Source organism: Sphaeramia orbicularis, chromosome 1 (assembly GCF_902148855.1).
Source record: "Sphaeramia orbicularis chromosome 1, fSphaOr1.1, whole genome shotgun sequence".
Taxonomy (NCBI): Eukaryota; Metazoa; Chordata; class Actinopteri; order Kurtiformes; family Apogonidae; genus Sphaeramia; species Sphaeramia orbicularis.
Window position 1 is genome coordinate 40,991,156 of NC_043957.1, and position 15,172 is coordinate 41,006,327.

General features: G+C 38.0%; 1 protein-coding gene across 16 annotated transcripts in view; it reads right to left on the reverse strand.

Moving 5' to 3' along the window:
• camk2d2 (calcium/calmodulin-dependent protein kinase (CaM kinase) II delta 2) overlaps positions 1 to 15,172 on the reverse strand; it is a 33,327-nt gene that overhangs the window by 9,021 nt on the left and 9,134 nt on the right. For all 16 annotated transcript variants that reach the window (XM_030147871.1, XM_030147849.1, XM_030147910.1 and 13 more), the window contains exons 3-9: positions 4,844 to 4,903; positions 4,115 to 4,169; positions 3,725 to 3,790; positions 2,964 to 3,036; positions 750 to 852; positions 490 to 573; positions 154 to 248 (exon numbers count right to left, since the gene is read on the reverse strand). In XM_030147871.1, coding sequence (XP_030003731.1) covers positions 154 to 248; positions 490 to 573; positions 750 to 852; positions 2,964 to 3,036; positions 3,725 to 3,790; positions 4,115 to 4,169; positions 4,844 to 4,903 — 536 coding nt within the window. The remainder of the gene's footprint in view (positions 1 to 153; positions 249 to 489; positions 574 to 749; positions 853 to 2,963; positions 3,037 to 3,724; positions 3,791 to 4,114; positions 4,170 to 4,843; positions 4,904 to 15,172) is intronic.

The following is a 15,172-nucleotide window of genomic DNA, read 5'->3' on the forward strand; positions in this document are numbered from 1 at the left end:
GTATAAAAGGAAAGAGGAGACAACAATTTCCTGCAAAGGATCAATAAAGTATCTATCTATCTAAAAATGAAGAGATAATGAATAAATGAGGGAAACTGTGTAACGTGTCTAGAGTGTGTATGTCTGTGTGGTTCATTATGGAGGTGCACTTACATCATAGGCTCCAGCCTTGATTTGTTGATAAAGTCGGTGCTGATCTTCATCCCAGAAGGGAGGGTAGCCCACCAAGAGGATGTATAAAATAACACCTGGAACAACACAGGATGTCACCTATAAGGTAAATGTAGCACTACACTATGAATAGGTGACAAGAATTCACTACGTTTCAGAATAAAAAGAACTGAACTGAATAACATGTAATAAAACAAAACATCAACTTAAAAGCATAAATGTAAACTGTTGGAGCAAGGTGACAAATGGAGGCTTTGGTTCAAGCATCAAGGAAATACAAGCAACTGCTGTAAGAGAAATCAATGATTTGCTATTTACCACAGGCCCACATGTCCACTGGTTTTCCATATGGATCTTTCCTCAGAACCTCTGGTGACAAGTAGCCTGGGGTCCCAGCGAAACCTGGAGGAGTAACATGGAGGGTGGGAGGAAATGCAGAATGGTGTGGGGAGTGGGCAATTCAGTGGCTGGGCTGTTGTCAACTGGTTAAGTGAGCACTGAATGACTGATTGCCTGATAGATTGGTCAGTTGACTGATCAACTGATTCAGGTTGAAAAATGGATGTATGAATACTCACCAAACCATGCCTGCTGGTCCCCCTGCACCTCGATAGCCAGCCCAAAGTCAGCCAACTTGACCGCCGCCCCCTTCAGCTTACTGGCCAATAGAAGGTTCTCAGGCTGGGGGGGGCGGAGTCAAACAGGTTAGAGGTGATAGGTCACACACTCTGGGAACAAGCTGCCCACAGACACAGATCTAAGATCAGATTAGCTAAACCAAATCCTAATCCAAGCAATTAGGGGTCAACAATTGCTAAACTGCTCGTAAATCAGTGTCTGAGGCAACTTCCTTTCTGCCACACAAATGACAGAGCAACAGAAATGTGCACGGGACCAAATCTCTTCGTGACCACTGACACTTCCACGCTGGAGATGTGGACTTGCTCCCTCAGCCTCATGGATTCTGAGGAGGTGAACTGGTGGGAGACATGATGTATCCTTCCACAGTTGCACCAATCCACTTTTAAAATCCATGAGTGGGAACAAAGTGCACACTTCAGGGAGAAGGATACAGGAGGGAGGTGTGGTGACGTGGGTGTTAAAACAAGTGACTCAGCCACAAAGGGGTAACCACAAACACACACTCCACACTAACACAGTTTAGCATGATCATAAATATATGCAGGCTTCCAGTAAGCACAGATGCACACGATCTAAGACACACAAAAACACACACACGGACACAGGTGCAGAAAGGTCTTTGCTAACCTAAGGCCAGTTAGACAGTGTGCTCTCATGAATAATTCATTTCCTAACATTTAGAGAATCTAAACACAGTCAGCCAGTGAGCAGTCAGTTTATGGCAGACATATGACTCAACAGCACGACAATAACTGACAACTGGACACGTCTACATAATGATTTACATAATTATGAATAAAACCCTTCTGATTATGAAGCATCTGCAAACTCAAAATCACTTCAGCAAAGACCATCTCCTCTAATAAGGAACGATAAACCATCATCACCATTCTGAAAATAAATCATTTAGATTACTTTACGTTAAAGTTGTATGTTCACAAAAATATTCAAAAGGTCTCTTTCCTCCACATACAAATCTCTCAGGAGGTTAGCAGAATACAAACTACTGCTGGAATATTCATGACCTTGGAAAATCTTTCACATCTCAACATAATTTTTACATAATTATGCAAATGACTGTCATTCCTGAGTTTTCAGTCCATGATTGCTCCTATTCCTGTCACCATAGAGTTGCACTCAGTACTGTACACACATCACATCACATCATCTCACATCGCATCACATCACATCACATTACACACACAAACCCTGATGCTACAAAGCTCTAAGCAAAACCAGGGTAGTTTTAGATATGGACCTTTACTCTGGGTATTCATAGGACAGGTACCAAATCAAGAATATTGACTAATTCAATGAGAATCTAATCTGTGCAGCTATATCAGGTGTCTGTGATTTGACAGGGTTAAAATAAAGGTAAGGTCAAGGTCAAACTATTAACTGCTTAAAGCAATTTTGAAAGTCTGGGAGTATCACGCACCCAGTTTCACCACTAACTTGAATTACTGTCACCACAACCATACTTACATCCATGCTTATCCATATGCATATACACAATATAGTATCAAACTAATTTAATAAAAAGTAGTACATGTATTTTTTGTGGCTAAAATAAAGATACTCTATAGACATCTTCCACCTTGCAGAACACAAGATTGATGCAATCACCACAGTTTGAAGATGAGCAGCCAGCATTACTGTCACAATTTCTGCATCTGACCAAAGGTGAAATATGGCCACAATATCCTCTTCTGTTCCTGAGTTATAGCATCAAATAATGACCAGAAAAGTGTAGTCAAGCAAGCGCAATATATCATTAAGGTGTGGTGATGGTGACTTTCGACCTTTTGGATATAAAATGTCACCATCTCATCATTTTATCCTATTCCTTATTTGCGTGACATTTAGCCATTCATAGCATGTGAGTCCTTGTGTTATGGCCAAAAAGGTCATTTTTTTTGTTTGTTTTGAGGTCACAGGGATCACGATTTTGCCCACAAAACTCTAATGAGTTCATCTTTGGTTCAAAGTGAATGTTTATACCTGATGTGCTGTCACTAGCACAGAGGCATAAAACAGCAAAACTGTTGTAGATTTAACTTGTCAGAAGTCTGGGGTCAATACTGTGCTGTCATCTGCTGCACTGAGTCAAGACTAAACAGGGCTGCAGCCACGGCTGTCATCATACAAACCTTCAGATCTCTGTGGACGATCCCATTAACATGGCAGTGGTGGACACTCTCTAGGATCTGCTGTATGCAGTGGCTGAGGGCAGGAGCATGATATAAACATATAGGATTGCAATGGAATAATGAATGGAGAAAAATGAAAAGAGAAGTAGAGAAAAATTAATACAAGAAACAATTTCATTATAAAGTATTGCATGTCCGAGTCATTAGGCATTTTTTTGTGAAGTAGTTGCACTTGTGCAATAGTAATAAAGTGTAATTTGATCTAGTCTGATCTACAATGCTATTTCAAAGATGACATTACGAAAGATGAACACAAGCTATTTATTCACCAAATCTGCAATACAGATAATCCAGATCTATGACAAGAAACACATGAACACACACTCTCTCTCCCTTTCCCTCGATTTCCCTCTAGGGAGGCAGAACATCAACCTAAACCTGGCAGTGGAAGGTAGGCTACGTATGATTAATATCACAGGCTATACATCGTTAATCACCTTTATAAATAACTCTATGAGGTGCCTCAGAGACAAGGCAGCTGTGTCACACCTCTGAGACAACCATATGTGAAACACACAAATATACATACACATACTGTACGCATTTAGTCACAAGCAGTTGTTCTCTCCAGTACAAGACAGAGCTATATAATGACTGCTGTGCTCAGCAGTGTGTGTGTGTGTGTGTGTGTGTGTGTGTGTGTGTGTGTGTGTGTGTGTGGTGTGTGTGTGTGCGTGTGTGTGTGTGTGTGTGTGTGTTACCTGGCATCAGCCTCACTGTAGTACTCCCTGGCTACGATATCTTCAAACAGCTCGCCTCCTGTCACCCTGTGAAGAAACAGACACAGCCTTAAATATGTTTCTGTCCTGGTACTGAGAAATGAAATACAATTATCCATGTCTTTAACTCTTTAGCTCTTCAAGCTATTTTTTTATTCTTTTCACAGACATTTCTACATATGTTAAGATAAATATATTGAAAATTAAGTAAATTTACTTGTACTTATTCATGTTTCAAGGTTATGTTTGTTTAAATGTATGATTATTTAGTTGTGAGTGGTAGCAAAATGCGACAAAATCTGTAAAAGTGGTAGGGTGATTGTGATTGGCAGAGAATATGAGTGTGGCTAATTGTGTGAGTCTGTTACTCACAGATCAAACACCAAATAGTGGAAACCCTCTTCTGATATGCTGTCATGGAGTCGTACTGTAGAGGAAAATCAATAAATGAAAAATAAATATATAAACAACATATCAAAGTAAAAGAGAGGATAAAATGACGAGTAAAAGCATTTCAATCAAAGAAACTATTAAGTACTGCTCTTATTGTATTATATTAATTGCATGAAGTTTTTTTTTTATTTTGGTGCATATGACTTACTGTAGAAGCGTAAAGTATTTCTTTTCAGATCAGAGACAAAATGTTCATCTTCATTTTCAGACATTATTTTATTATGGAAAAGCTATATTTCAATTTCATGGAAAACCTGATGAAAGGATGCTCAAATATTGACAAAATAATAGAGGGAGTAAAAGTGAATGAGTGTCAAATGAACAAAACAGGAGAGACAGGATTTACTAGAGGAATAATGAGGACAGAAGAGTAGAAGGGGTCAGTGGTTTACAGAATGGGTGCTGGGCTCCTGTGTGTTTCTGATGACTCAGCTGGTAGAGCGCAGATACATCATCATTAGATATCTATGTGCGCACACACACTCACACACACACACTCGCTTTGTTTCTCTCTCATTCTCTTTCATACTGGTGTCTAGAAGATGAATAGCCTGAACAAAGACCTGAACAAAATCTGTGTGTTTTCATTTGTATGAGTAGGTGTATATCCATGTGTATATGTTTTGAGATAGAGAACTCGTGGCTCACCAATGTTAGGGTGCTTCAATAAACGGCAAATCCTCGCCTCTCTCTCCAGCTTTTGATGATCTGGAACAAAAAGCATTGAGGATGTCACAAACACAGGATACAGGCAGGTTATTTTCAATTTTCTTTATGATTCTATGCTATGATTGGCTCTCTGAATCATCAAACATAAAGCTGGCTGCAAGTTAGCTTTGACTCATAAGACACAGCACAGTGTTTGGGCATCGCTGTCAGCATGTGCATCTACACTAATGTACGATATGTGTTTGTGTGTGTCCTGGCTTCCTGTCAACCCAGCTATTTTCCCTTTCAGAATTGAAATGCTTGACAAAAATAATGTGACCTGATATGTGCTTGGTTATGTGCCATAAACAGACAGGCAACAGCAAACAACAAACACAGCGAGCAGTCAGCATGGATTCACATTAACCTCTAGCACTGGGATTTAATATGAGCTCCTGCAATACATACTTGCAAATTCCTTTTGATGCTTTTACCTGCACTGACACTCAGTATAAGTATATGCCAATGACTCCTAAAATACACTAATTCATTCATGAAGTTACAACAAAAGCATAAGTAATATTTTATAATACAAATGGGTTTTGAACCATCAGCAGGTTTAATTAATTCATGTAGTAACAGATTACAGTATTACATCGCTAAGTAAACAGTATTATTATTGTGCATTATTAGATATGTGTAAATGTATAATGGAGTGTTTTTCAACCTTGGAGTCGGGACCCCACGTGGGGTCGCCTGGAATTCAAATGGGGTTGCAGGAAATTTCTAGTAATTGATTAAAAAAAACAAAAAAAAAAAAACTACTAATAAAAAATATGTGGTCAGTTGAGAGACAATCACAATACATAAAAGACAAACTTTGAAGCTGAAAGTGAAGCACTGTGGTACTGTTTATCTTTCAAATGTTCGTTGTGGTCGGTTTCAGATGCTGCAGCTCTTTCATAATTCATAGTTTGAGTTCTTGTTTGTTCAGTATTAATTGTCAGCTTTGTAAATCCAAGCTGGACTGACTGTACATATCCTGACCAAGGAAAATAATATTCTCACTTTGTGCAGTAATCTACACCTGGCTTTTCTGCCTCCATCCATAATAATATACATTATATGCCTAAATGTTGTCTAAAATTAATATTTATTTGCAACATAGTATAGCAAACTATTACATGATCAAAAACAAATTAATTTTTGCAAAAAAAAAAAAAAAGTCTCTATTTTGAATGTCTGGGGTCGCCAGAAATTTGTGATGTTAAAATGGGGTCACGAGCCAAAAAAGATTGGGAACCACTGGTATAATGTAATCTAGCATAGTTATAGTAGGTATGTAATTCATTGGACTGACAAAACAAGGCCTTAATTAGCCTTTAGCTTCACTTTTGGCATTCACTGTGCCATAGTGTCAATATGTTCATGTAATTTTTTAGTTTTTGGACACATTGCATTGCTGAACCTAAACCTGACCAAATGAAGCAACCTTAGATCCTAACACTGCCCTCACAGACTTAGGTAGACACTGTAGGCACTAGGCATGATGGGTAATCACTTCGTTCACCTCTCTTCTCAATAGGGTCAATCTGGACTCATCAGAGCATATAACCGTTTTCCATTAAAACAGTCTAATCTTTATGCTTTCTACAAACTGGTGATTCTTCAAGAAATGAGAAGTGACTGCATCACTTAGAGTTAAAGAACTTTTTACAGCTGAAATATTAATCACTGCAGTAATTTTCCAACAGGAGACTACAAAGTTCCAAGTTGAATATGAAGTGGAAATACTAATTCTGTGGTAAAATAATAGCTCAAAAGTGTTGCTTTCATCTTCTTTTTTTTTTTTTTTTTTTTGTTATTTTGATGTATAGTTCCAAATGTATTCATTAATTACTTTGAATTTGATGTGCAGGAATTCAGAGTAACTTACTTAGAAATGTATCACTTTGACATTGACATTCAGTTCAGTTCAAATTAAGTCAAATGTAGTTCAATTCAGAAAAATAGAATGCGTTTTCACAGGCAAAACAGTAGTAATAATAAGGGGCTATCAGTTTTTTCTTGCTTCAAAATATTGCCATTATATCAGCCTTTACAAATCCACTATTTTTTTCAGTTATCTAAGTTTTTTGTCATCACTTTACAGAAAATTAATCCGAAACTACAAATTATGTGTCTATTTCTACACAAACACACTCTGATCGAGTGGTGGGGAGCATTGTAGACCTACTTTAGAAGTGGCATTACAATTATATACTGTATATAGCACATAATTGAGCCCTGTCACTCTAAATCTGCATACTTGACAACAACAAATCCTCAGAAATATAGGAAATAGATAGTGCACATATTCCACAAACATCAAGCACAGCAGGTATTGGATGCCTTGTGACCACAGGGAGGCTGCAAGGCATGTGACCCAAAAGCCCTCAGAGAGAGTCTCAGATCTCCCTACTGTTTCACATATCTCACCAGACTGGTTTCATTTGACTTTGTGAAACAAAAAATGACTCTCAAATCCCCCTGTCACAAGAAACCCAAAGTCCACTGACTCTAATACGGAACAACTGAGTCAGAACAGCAGTCGTTATAATGAGTGATGCAATATGGTGCTGAGGCGACCCATTTCAGCAGCGCCTCGGGACATAGAGAGCAAAAAAGAGAGAGAGAGGGAAAAAAAGAAGAGCAGGGGGTTCTACTTTTTTCCAAATAAAATAGGACGCCTATTTTTCACTCTCATCCGTGCCTCCTTTTTCTCTGCTCATCTTGATGCTATGGAAACTGTGGGCTCAGTTGAGAAGCAAGACCAGCAGAGAACAAGCAGCTTGTTCCTATTATAGAAACAGGTATCTGTATGTTTAACTCAGTGCAGTGCATCTAAAAGAAGAGATGGGAAGACAAAGACAAACCTACAGCTGCATTACACTTTGAATGAAGTAAAATTGTGCATGCTACCAAAACAGCAGATATAAATATATGTTAGAGCTGCACAATATATCGTTTGACCATTGTTATTGCAATGTATGTGTGCACAAAACTCACATCACAGGTCCTGCAATGTAGGAGGCAAATGAGCTCAACCTGACATACACTGCACACAGCGATCCACCAATCACAATTGTTCTTAATCAGTTTGCCGAAGCAGACCACGCCCCAGCACATGGAGCGAGTTGCTGGTAACAACACTGAAAAATGAGCAACGAACAAGAGAAAATACGAAGACTTGGTGTCAAAAAGAAAAGCAACGTCAGTTATCTGGAATTATTTTAGCAACAAGAAGGATGATACAGAAACATGAATTCTGTGTTGACAGTGTCTTCCACCTGTCGACACAATGAGCGGAAACACAACTAATTTGTTTGACCATTTACATTGGCACCATATAGCCATTATATCCTCCTGAGTAGTTTTTCATATCGCAATATATATCGCAGGGTTAAAAAAAATTGCGAAGTCAGTTTTTTCCAATATCGTGCAGTATGTGGTGTAAAAAAACAAAAAACATCCAATGTCAAGATACTAAATAAGTAAAGCAGAGATACAGTGACTTTGCAATTGAAGCAAACATGTACATACATATGATGAAGTGCTGGACTGTAGTCTGAAAAAGATGTAAATATTCAACTGATAAACTCAAACACATACGTCAAGAATATTGATACTGGGAGCATATTTAGTCATGTGTTAGCAACCACTAAGGATGTAGTAACAACCAATAAGGATAATGAAAAAACTCTTACTAAAGGCCTACACACACTGATGCAAGCACAGCTCAATGCAGTACTTCCGTATTGGTTTTAAGTTTGCCATATAAAGCCTCAAAAGTATGCCAATGTTGAATTCCTTTCAAGTGTGCTGCCAACTGCAGAGATAAACACAACACACACAGAGGAATCCAGTCACCCTGACAGGCAGATGCAAAGGCAGAGCCTGAAACAAGGGCAGCTCAGCCATTATTTTATGATTAGCAGGAGCCTCTGAGCAAGGTCACTAATCGCTCCATCTCTGCTGAATGACATAGTCTCTTTGCCTCTCGTAGTCGAGTCATTGTGTGTGTTTTTCAACAAATTCTGCAGTTAATCACTGTCACGAGTTTTGCTGTATAAGATGAAGCAAATGCAGTCACAAAATGTACAGTTCCTTGAGTGTCCACTTGAAGCTTACTCCAAAATGTGGAAACTTAAAGGGGTCATATTTTGCTAAACCCATTTTTATTAGTCTTTGGTACATTTATTTGTGTATTTGGACCCTAATAGTTCATAAAGTTTGAATTTGAACCCTCCATGTGCTGCTAAGCTATATTTATATTCATTCTGGCAAAAATCGAGTGGATTTCTACAACCCGTTTCAATTCCTGCTTAATTTGTCACACTTTATAACTAGTTATATCTTGACATTTGCACATAGAGGGTCAAGACTCCCCACGAACATTTCTCAGAGTAACTGTTTATCAGTAACAGCAGTTGGAGTAAACACTGAAAATATGTCCAAACTTCGAACTGATTACCTAAACTGTTTAGTTGTTGGTTGTATTAACAAACACAAGTAGCTGAATGGGACAGAAAACACGGTCAACAACTTGGAATAGGTGGGGCGTTAAGTGGCTCATTTGGATTTAAAGGGCCAGAGTTCAAAACGACCTGTCTCATGTCATTAGTCAGAAATAGGGTTGAAGATAGACCTGTGGAGTTGAATTAATGAAGAATTCAGACCCAAGCATTGCATTTACAGTTTATGTAGACCACGGGCAAATGTTTTAAAATGCATAATTCCATTTAAAAAAGCAAAATATCACTCCTTTACGAGCAGAAATGACATGTTTACAGCCTGGAACAAAAACAGTTTGTGAGTGACAGGTATGCAAGTGTTATGTCCATGTTTAGTGTGGATCTGCTGACCCAGATATTCTGCACTTCTGTTGACTAAAGGCAATCACAGCAGATCATAAACTACTGGCCACATACAGTATAATATACTGTTTATGTTTCACCCTTGAAGTTTGAGTTTGTGTCATATCTGAAGAAATCATCTCAGGGCATTTCTTCAAAATCATGTTGACGAGTGGACAGACACATAACTCAAAAGCATTTATATTTCACCTGTGTCTTGAGCAAATATAGTTGTGAATTTGTGTCTATAAACTTTCTTCATTTGCAGTCAGTCTAGGGCACAGAGATCTAGTCACAGAGGGTTTTAATGCTCAAGACACTTTAGAATGTCTGTTGCATAAAGGGAAAAGTCAGTACAGTAGGTCAAAAGTACAAGTTAAATGAATCACATCAAGATCTACATTATTAGTTACTATTTTATAATTGTCAGTGATTAAGTTAAGAAAAAGAAAAACTATGCCACATTTGTGTACAGTATTGGGTAGAATTGTGTCAGCTTTGGCTTGGATTTGTCAAACTTACAATATACTGTATGTTTGTCATATGTCTGTCTTACTTCTTCGCTCCATAATTTCCACCCCCGCTGTTCTTCCACTCTCTTTCAATCTCTCTGCTCTCTCTCCCTCCTCCACAGGTAGTCCACCTCCCAGCCGGCTGGACATCTGTTGTCTAGCAACTCCTGCACCAATCAGAGTGTGAGGCTTCTTCTCTCCTCTGCAGTGGAACCAGCCTTGCATGCAAATGGCCGACACTGAGAGTTCACACGCAACTAGAAAACTCTACAGAACTACAGAAAATCAGGTAGTGTATTCTGTAAGGTCAGGCACACTGTACAAGACATGAGTTTATATCAGAATAACAATAACAGATTTGGGCAAAGAGAAAGGGATAAGAAAGGAAAATTTTGAGATTTTTGCACTGTGATATTCAAGTTCTGAGGTAGTACAAGCACCGCATCAAAATAACTGCTAAGTTAAATAAATGTCTATATTCTTTCATTTAGACTGATGCTCATGTATACTATTTAAATAATTTTTGTTTCTCTTTGCAGCAATAGTTTGGACTTGAAATGATGTTCCAGATGTAGCAAAAATGTTTTGAAACTCACTGAATGAAGAATAAAAACTACATATATACTATGATGTCACCGCAATTTTCTTCATAAAACTTTACTTGCGTTGCTACAGGACTCAATACTGTACAACAGCCAATAGCTCTGAATGTTCTGAGTGCTGTTTGGTTCAGGTTAGCTGTTTCAGCACTAAACTGTATTCGTACGGTCTCCCACTGTTCATGTGATTTTTCTTTGAGTGTCTTCTCTAATAGACTAAATATCCCATTTTATTCATTCCCGTGAGCAATCTTGTGCTGTAGCTGACGGGAAAATCTGCCTGACTCTCAAAAAGTCTCAGACTGACAACAATGAGCTTTGACTGGTTGACGAAACACTTTACAACACTTAACTGTAGTAGTGTGTGTGAATGCAAATGTGTGTGCATGCTAGAGCCCTTCTGCCACAGACACTAGTGAGATAGTTTTTGCTTGCGAGGTTAAAACTGACAGCAGCATTTCTACATAATGCGAGTTAATGTAATTGTGAAGGCAAATGTGAAGCTACCCAAGTCAGCTGTTATCATTCAGAACTGCCTGAATCTTTGCAGCTTGATCCAAGTTCCCTGTCCTAATGTCTGTCTATGTACAGGTTTGAGTCACCATACCATATGGGAATTGCATTTTCATATATAAATTAATGATTAAAAAAAAAAAAAGACAGGAAAACTCTACCTTTTCAATACACAAGATCTGTTTTCCTTTTCTTCTTTCCAATGTACTTAAAGCTACAACCTTCAACAGTCACCATCACTGGACGTAAATTCCATAATTCCCTTTTATAGGGAATTTCCCTCGAACAGGTCTACAAAGAAACTGAAAACTGAGGAAGAGGAACAGAAGGATGTGCTACGCATAAAACATCTACTGGAACAAGCTCATGAGAAGAGAGATTGGAGATAGCTATAAATAGGAGATTGAAGAATCTGGTTCTGCAAGTAATTCCAGTTCTACAGACCTTATATATCACATGTTTTAGTCAGTCGGCCTGTTCACATGACCATAAAAATCCAATTAGTGGGAGCAATCAGATAATTGTAATAATCAGATCTGATGTGTTTACATGCACTTAAGAAATGCGATAATCGAAAACTCTGGTTTTGACGCTCCAGTCAGTTATAGGATTTCTTTTGGAGTATGTATGTACGTAGTGATGGTAGACTTAAACTTCCTGTTGTCTTCCCCTCACATTTGACTATGTCACTTAAGTGAGTAAGTTAGTAAGTAAATTTTACTTATAGAGCACTTTTCACAGACAGGGAATCACAAAGTGCTTTAAAGTGCAAGACAATTAAAATACAATTAAAATACAATAATACTTCAGTTTTCTATTATTTTAATTGTGCTTACACATGATGTAAAAGAACAAAATAAATTAGATTAATCTGTATACCTGCAGGAAGATGTACTGGGGAGGAATCCAGGTGTGTTAATCCAATTTCTCATAATCAGATAACTGCTGATACTTGATAAAACATATCAGATTATCCTGTTTACTTGATCACTTGAAAAATCTGATAACTCCAGAAATCGGATAATGATGGGAGTATTCGTTTGCAATATTGAAGGATTCTGTTGGGTTTCTGTACTTGGCTTGAGAATCTGGTTTCGACCAGCTCTACATGTAAAGAGTCATTAGATAACTTTTGTTATGATTTGGCGTTATATACATAAAATTTGATTGATTGATTGATTGATTGATTGATTGATTGATTGATTGATTGCTGTAAACAGGCTCATTGTCCAACACAGTCAGTCAGAGGATGAAGTGAGTGTGCCTCTTCCCATAACTGATTGAATAGGGTACATGCACATATTGTACTTAACCTAGCCAATATTCCAAATATCCTAAAGGAGACAGAAGCAGGAGTTTAGGCAAAATAGGTCTATGAACATTGCCTGACACACGGTTTGCAGATCCAGATGGAGGACAGACAACAAGGCAATGTTCAGACAGCAGCACACTATGACCTGAACTCAGAAGTAAGACATGCCTAAAACCACACGTTAAGGTAGAAAACACCCTTTCAGCATGCTGTAATTCAAGCTGTCTGAGAGGAGACAAAAAATTAAACCCCCTTCTCTATTCCTTGTGACAAAAGGTTTTGGTGACTCATGGCTGTTTTTTGTACCAATTGCTGTTAGATTCCATCTGCCCAGACTTTACCACTCTACTCTGTGGTTTGAAGCAGAAGCTTAGTAAAGTGACTTCCCATTTCTACAGCTGTGTGAATCAGTGTCAGATCATCCCTTTTTATATTTATTCTTTTACTTTGAATTAACAGGAAAGAGATGCAGAAGAATTCCTGTGTTTTTTCCCTTTATTTCAGCTCTTGCAGCTTTGAGTCACAGTTGATTTCTGACAAAGCGAACACTTTACAACTTTGCTTTTCAATTGTTATCAGTTGTTGCAGCAGCCACAAGAGGTATCCGGTGTTTTAGCAGCAGTCTGTAGTCTGTTCAGATAGAGAACATGCAAAAGGATGAATTCTGAATATTTCAGAAGGATGACCACATTTTTCATTTGTGTCTAATTTGTATTTGTAAGAAATTGTTTGAAGTGAATGTAGACAAGAATTGAGATGACCTGTTTTTCTGTCAGTTGCTTTGCTGTCTCCAGGATATTGACCTCCTACATCTGCCACATCATAAATGATCTTGTTGGAAATAAGCTACTTCTTGGCATCAGTACTCCAAATATATAGCCTCCACAGTGCCCAGGTTATTATTTCACACCTCCATATTTAGGTTCATGATCCTGCTGCCATTTATGCCAGTGTTGGTGAGCAGGTTGCAGGCCTGATGTTAGTTGTTCTTATTGTCTCCTTCAGTTTGATGATTTGATTACATATATTTTATAGATAACTGCATTGATGCAACTTACTTAGCACATATACCAAATTCAATCTTTTAGATTAAATATCATGGTTATTTTCCATGGTCCTAGATGATGAAATATAATGGCAATTTCCAGGAATCACACAGCATTATTGATGAATACATGAGGAACTAACTGCACTTCCTCAATTATATTACAAAAGGGAAGTGACCTCTGTTTGTGTGTGTCTCGGGCATTACACAAAATCCAGAAAGAGCTGACTGATGCAGTTTGGCATACTTATGTATTTTTGGCCAAGGAAGAAACTAGCAAAAACAGCAAGTGGATAGGACCAATATTTTAGGAGAATTTAATAATTTTTGAAACAATAGCCTTACAATCACGTTACTGTGCCTATGACGGTTGACAGGAAGTACAGTACCATGCTGTGTGATGGGAAATGAAGTTAAAAACAGGAACAACGCATTTACCAACTTCAGTCCCTAGATATGGTATTAGTATATTAATTGTCGTTTAAATTTCAAAGAATGATTTACCAAACAATTTTTATATCAGTGCTTGTAAAATATGGACAAACATATTTTCCCAAAAGTCAGCTCTCTCAACATAAAAACTACCACATCTACCACTGCCGTGGTTCCCCATGGGTCAATGTGCTAGTAACTCTTTAAGTGTAGATTACCTTGTTTGTTCTGCTGCAACCCAGCTCTGTGTGTAAAACTGAAATCAAGGATGATGTTTCTTAGTGCAGTAATATCTGCTTTACAATCTGGCTGCAGATGTTATTTATTTTTCATCTGACTCTCTTTGCTTACAGACTTTACTTACACTTTGAAGTAAATAGTGCAGAGTTGCTGCTAAATCTGCCTTTACTCTACACATCAATGCTATCACAAAGCAACTTTAACATATCTGAAGATGACCCAGACAATCCACTATCTCTACTTCCCTCTGTCTTCAATTCTGTGTTTCTTTTTCAGACAGTTTCTGATCTGTCGCGTCTGCAACCGCACTGCAGCAGAGTGTAGTGCTCTGTGTGTAAGAGTGTGTATTTTGACTTCCTGTAAGTATACCACTACCAGATTTAGAGATAGACATAGATATTCGAAAGCAAGAGGCAAAAACAAAAGACAGGGAGAAAAACTGTAGATAAAACAAACCTAACTGAAAAAGGTAGTCAAATACACACAGAGAAGCAAACAGAAAAACCTGCATCATTAGAGCTTTTGACTGATCAGAGTACACTTGAAACATCCAATTTCTGCTTTGTACATTTACTCAGATTCACCAGGTTATGGTGGACATACAATTTCTGGTCTCGTGTTTGATCTTACAAGGCCATTTTTATTTGATATGAATTCTCTCTGTCACACACATGCATATTTTCAATAACACTGACTCACATTATGTATAGACATAGTCCAGAACAGGTGTGTCAAACATATGGCCCACAGGCCAAAACCAGCCTGCTATAGGTTCCAGTCT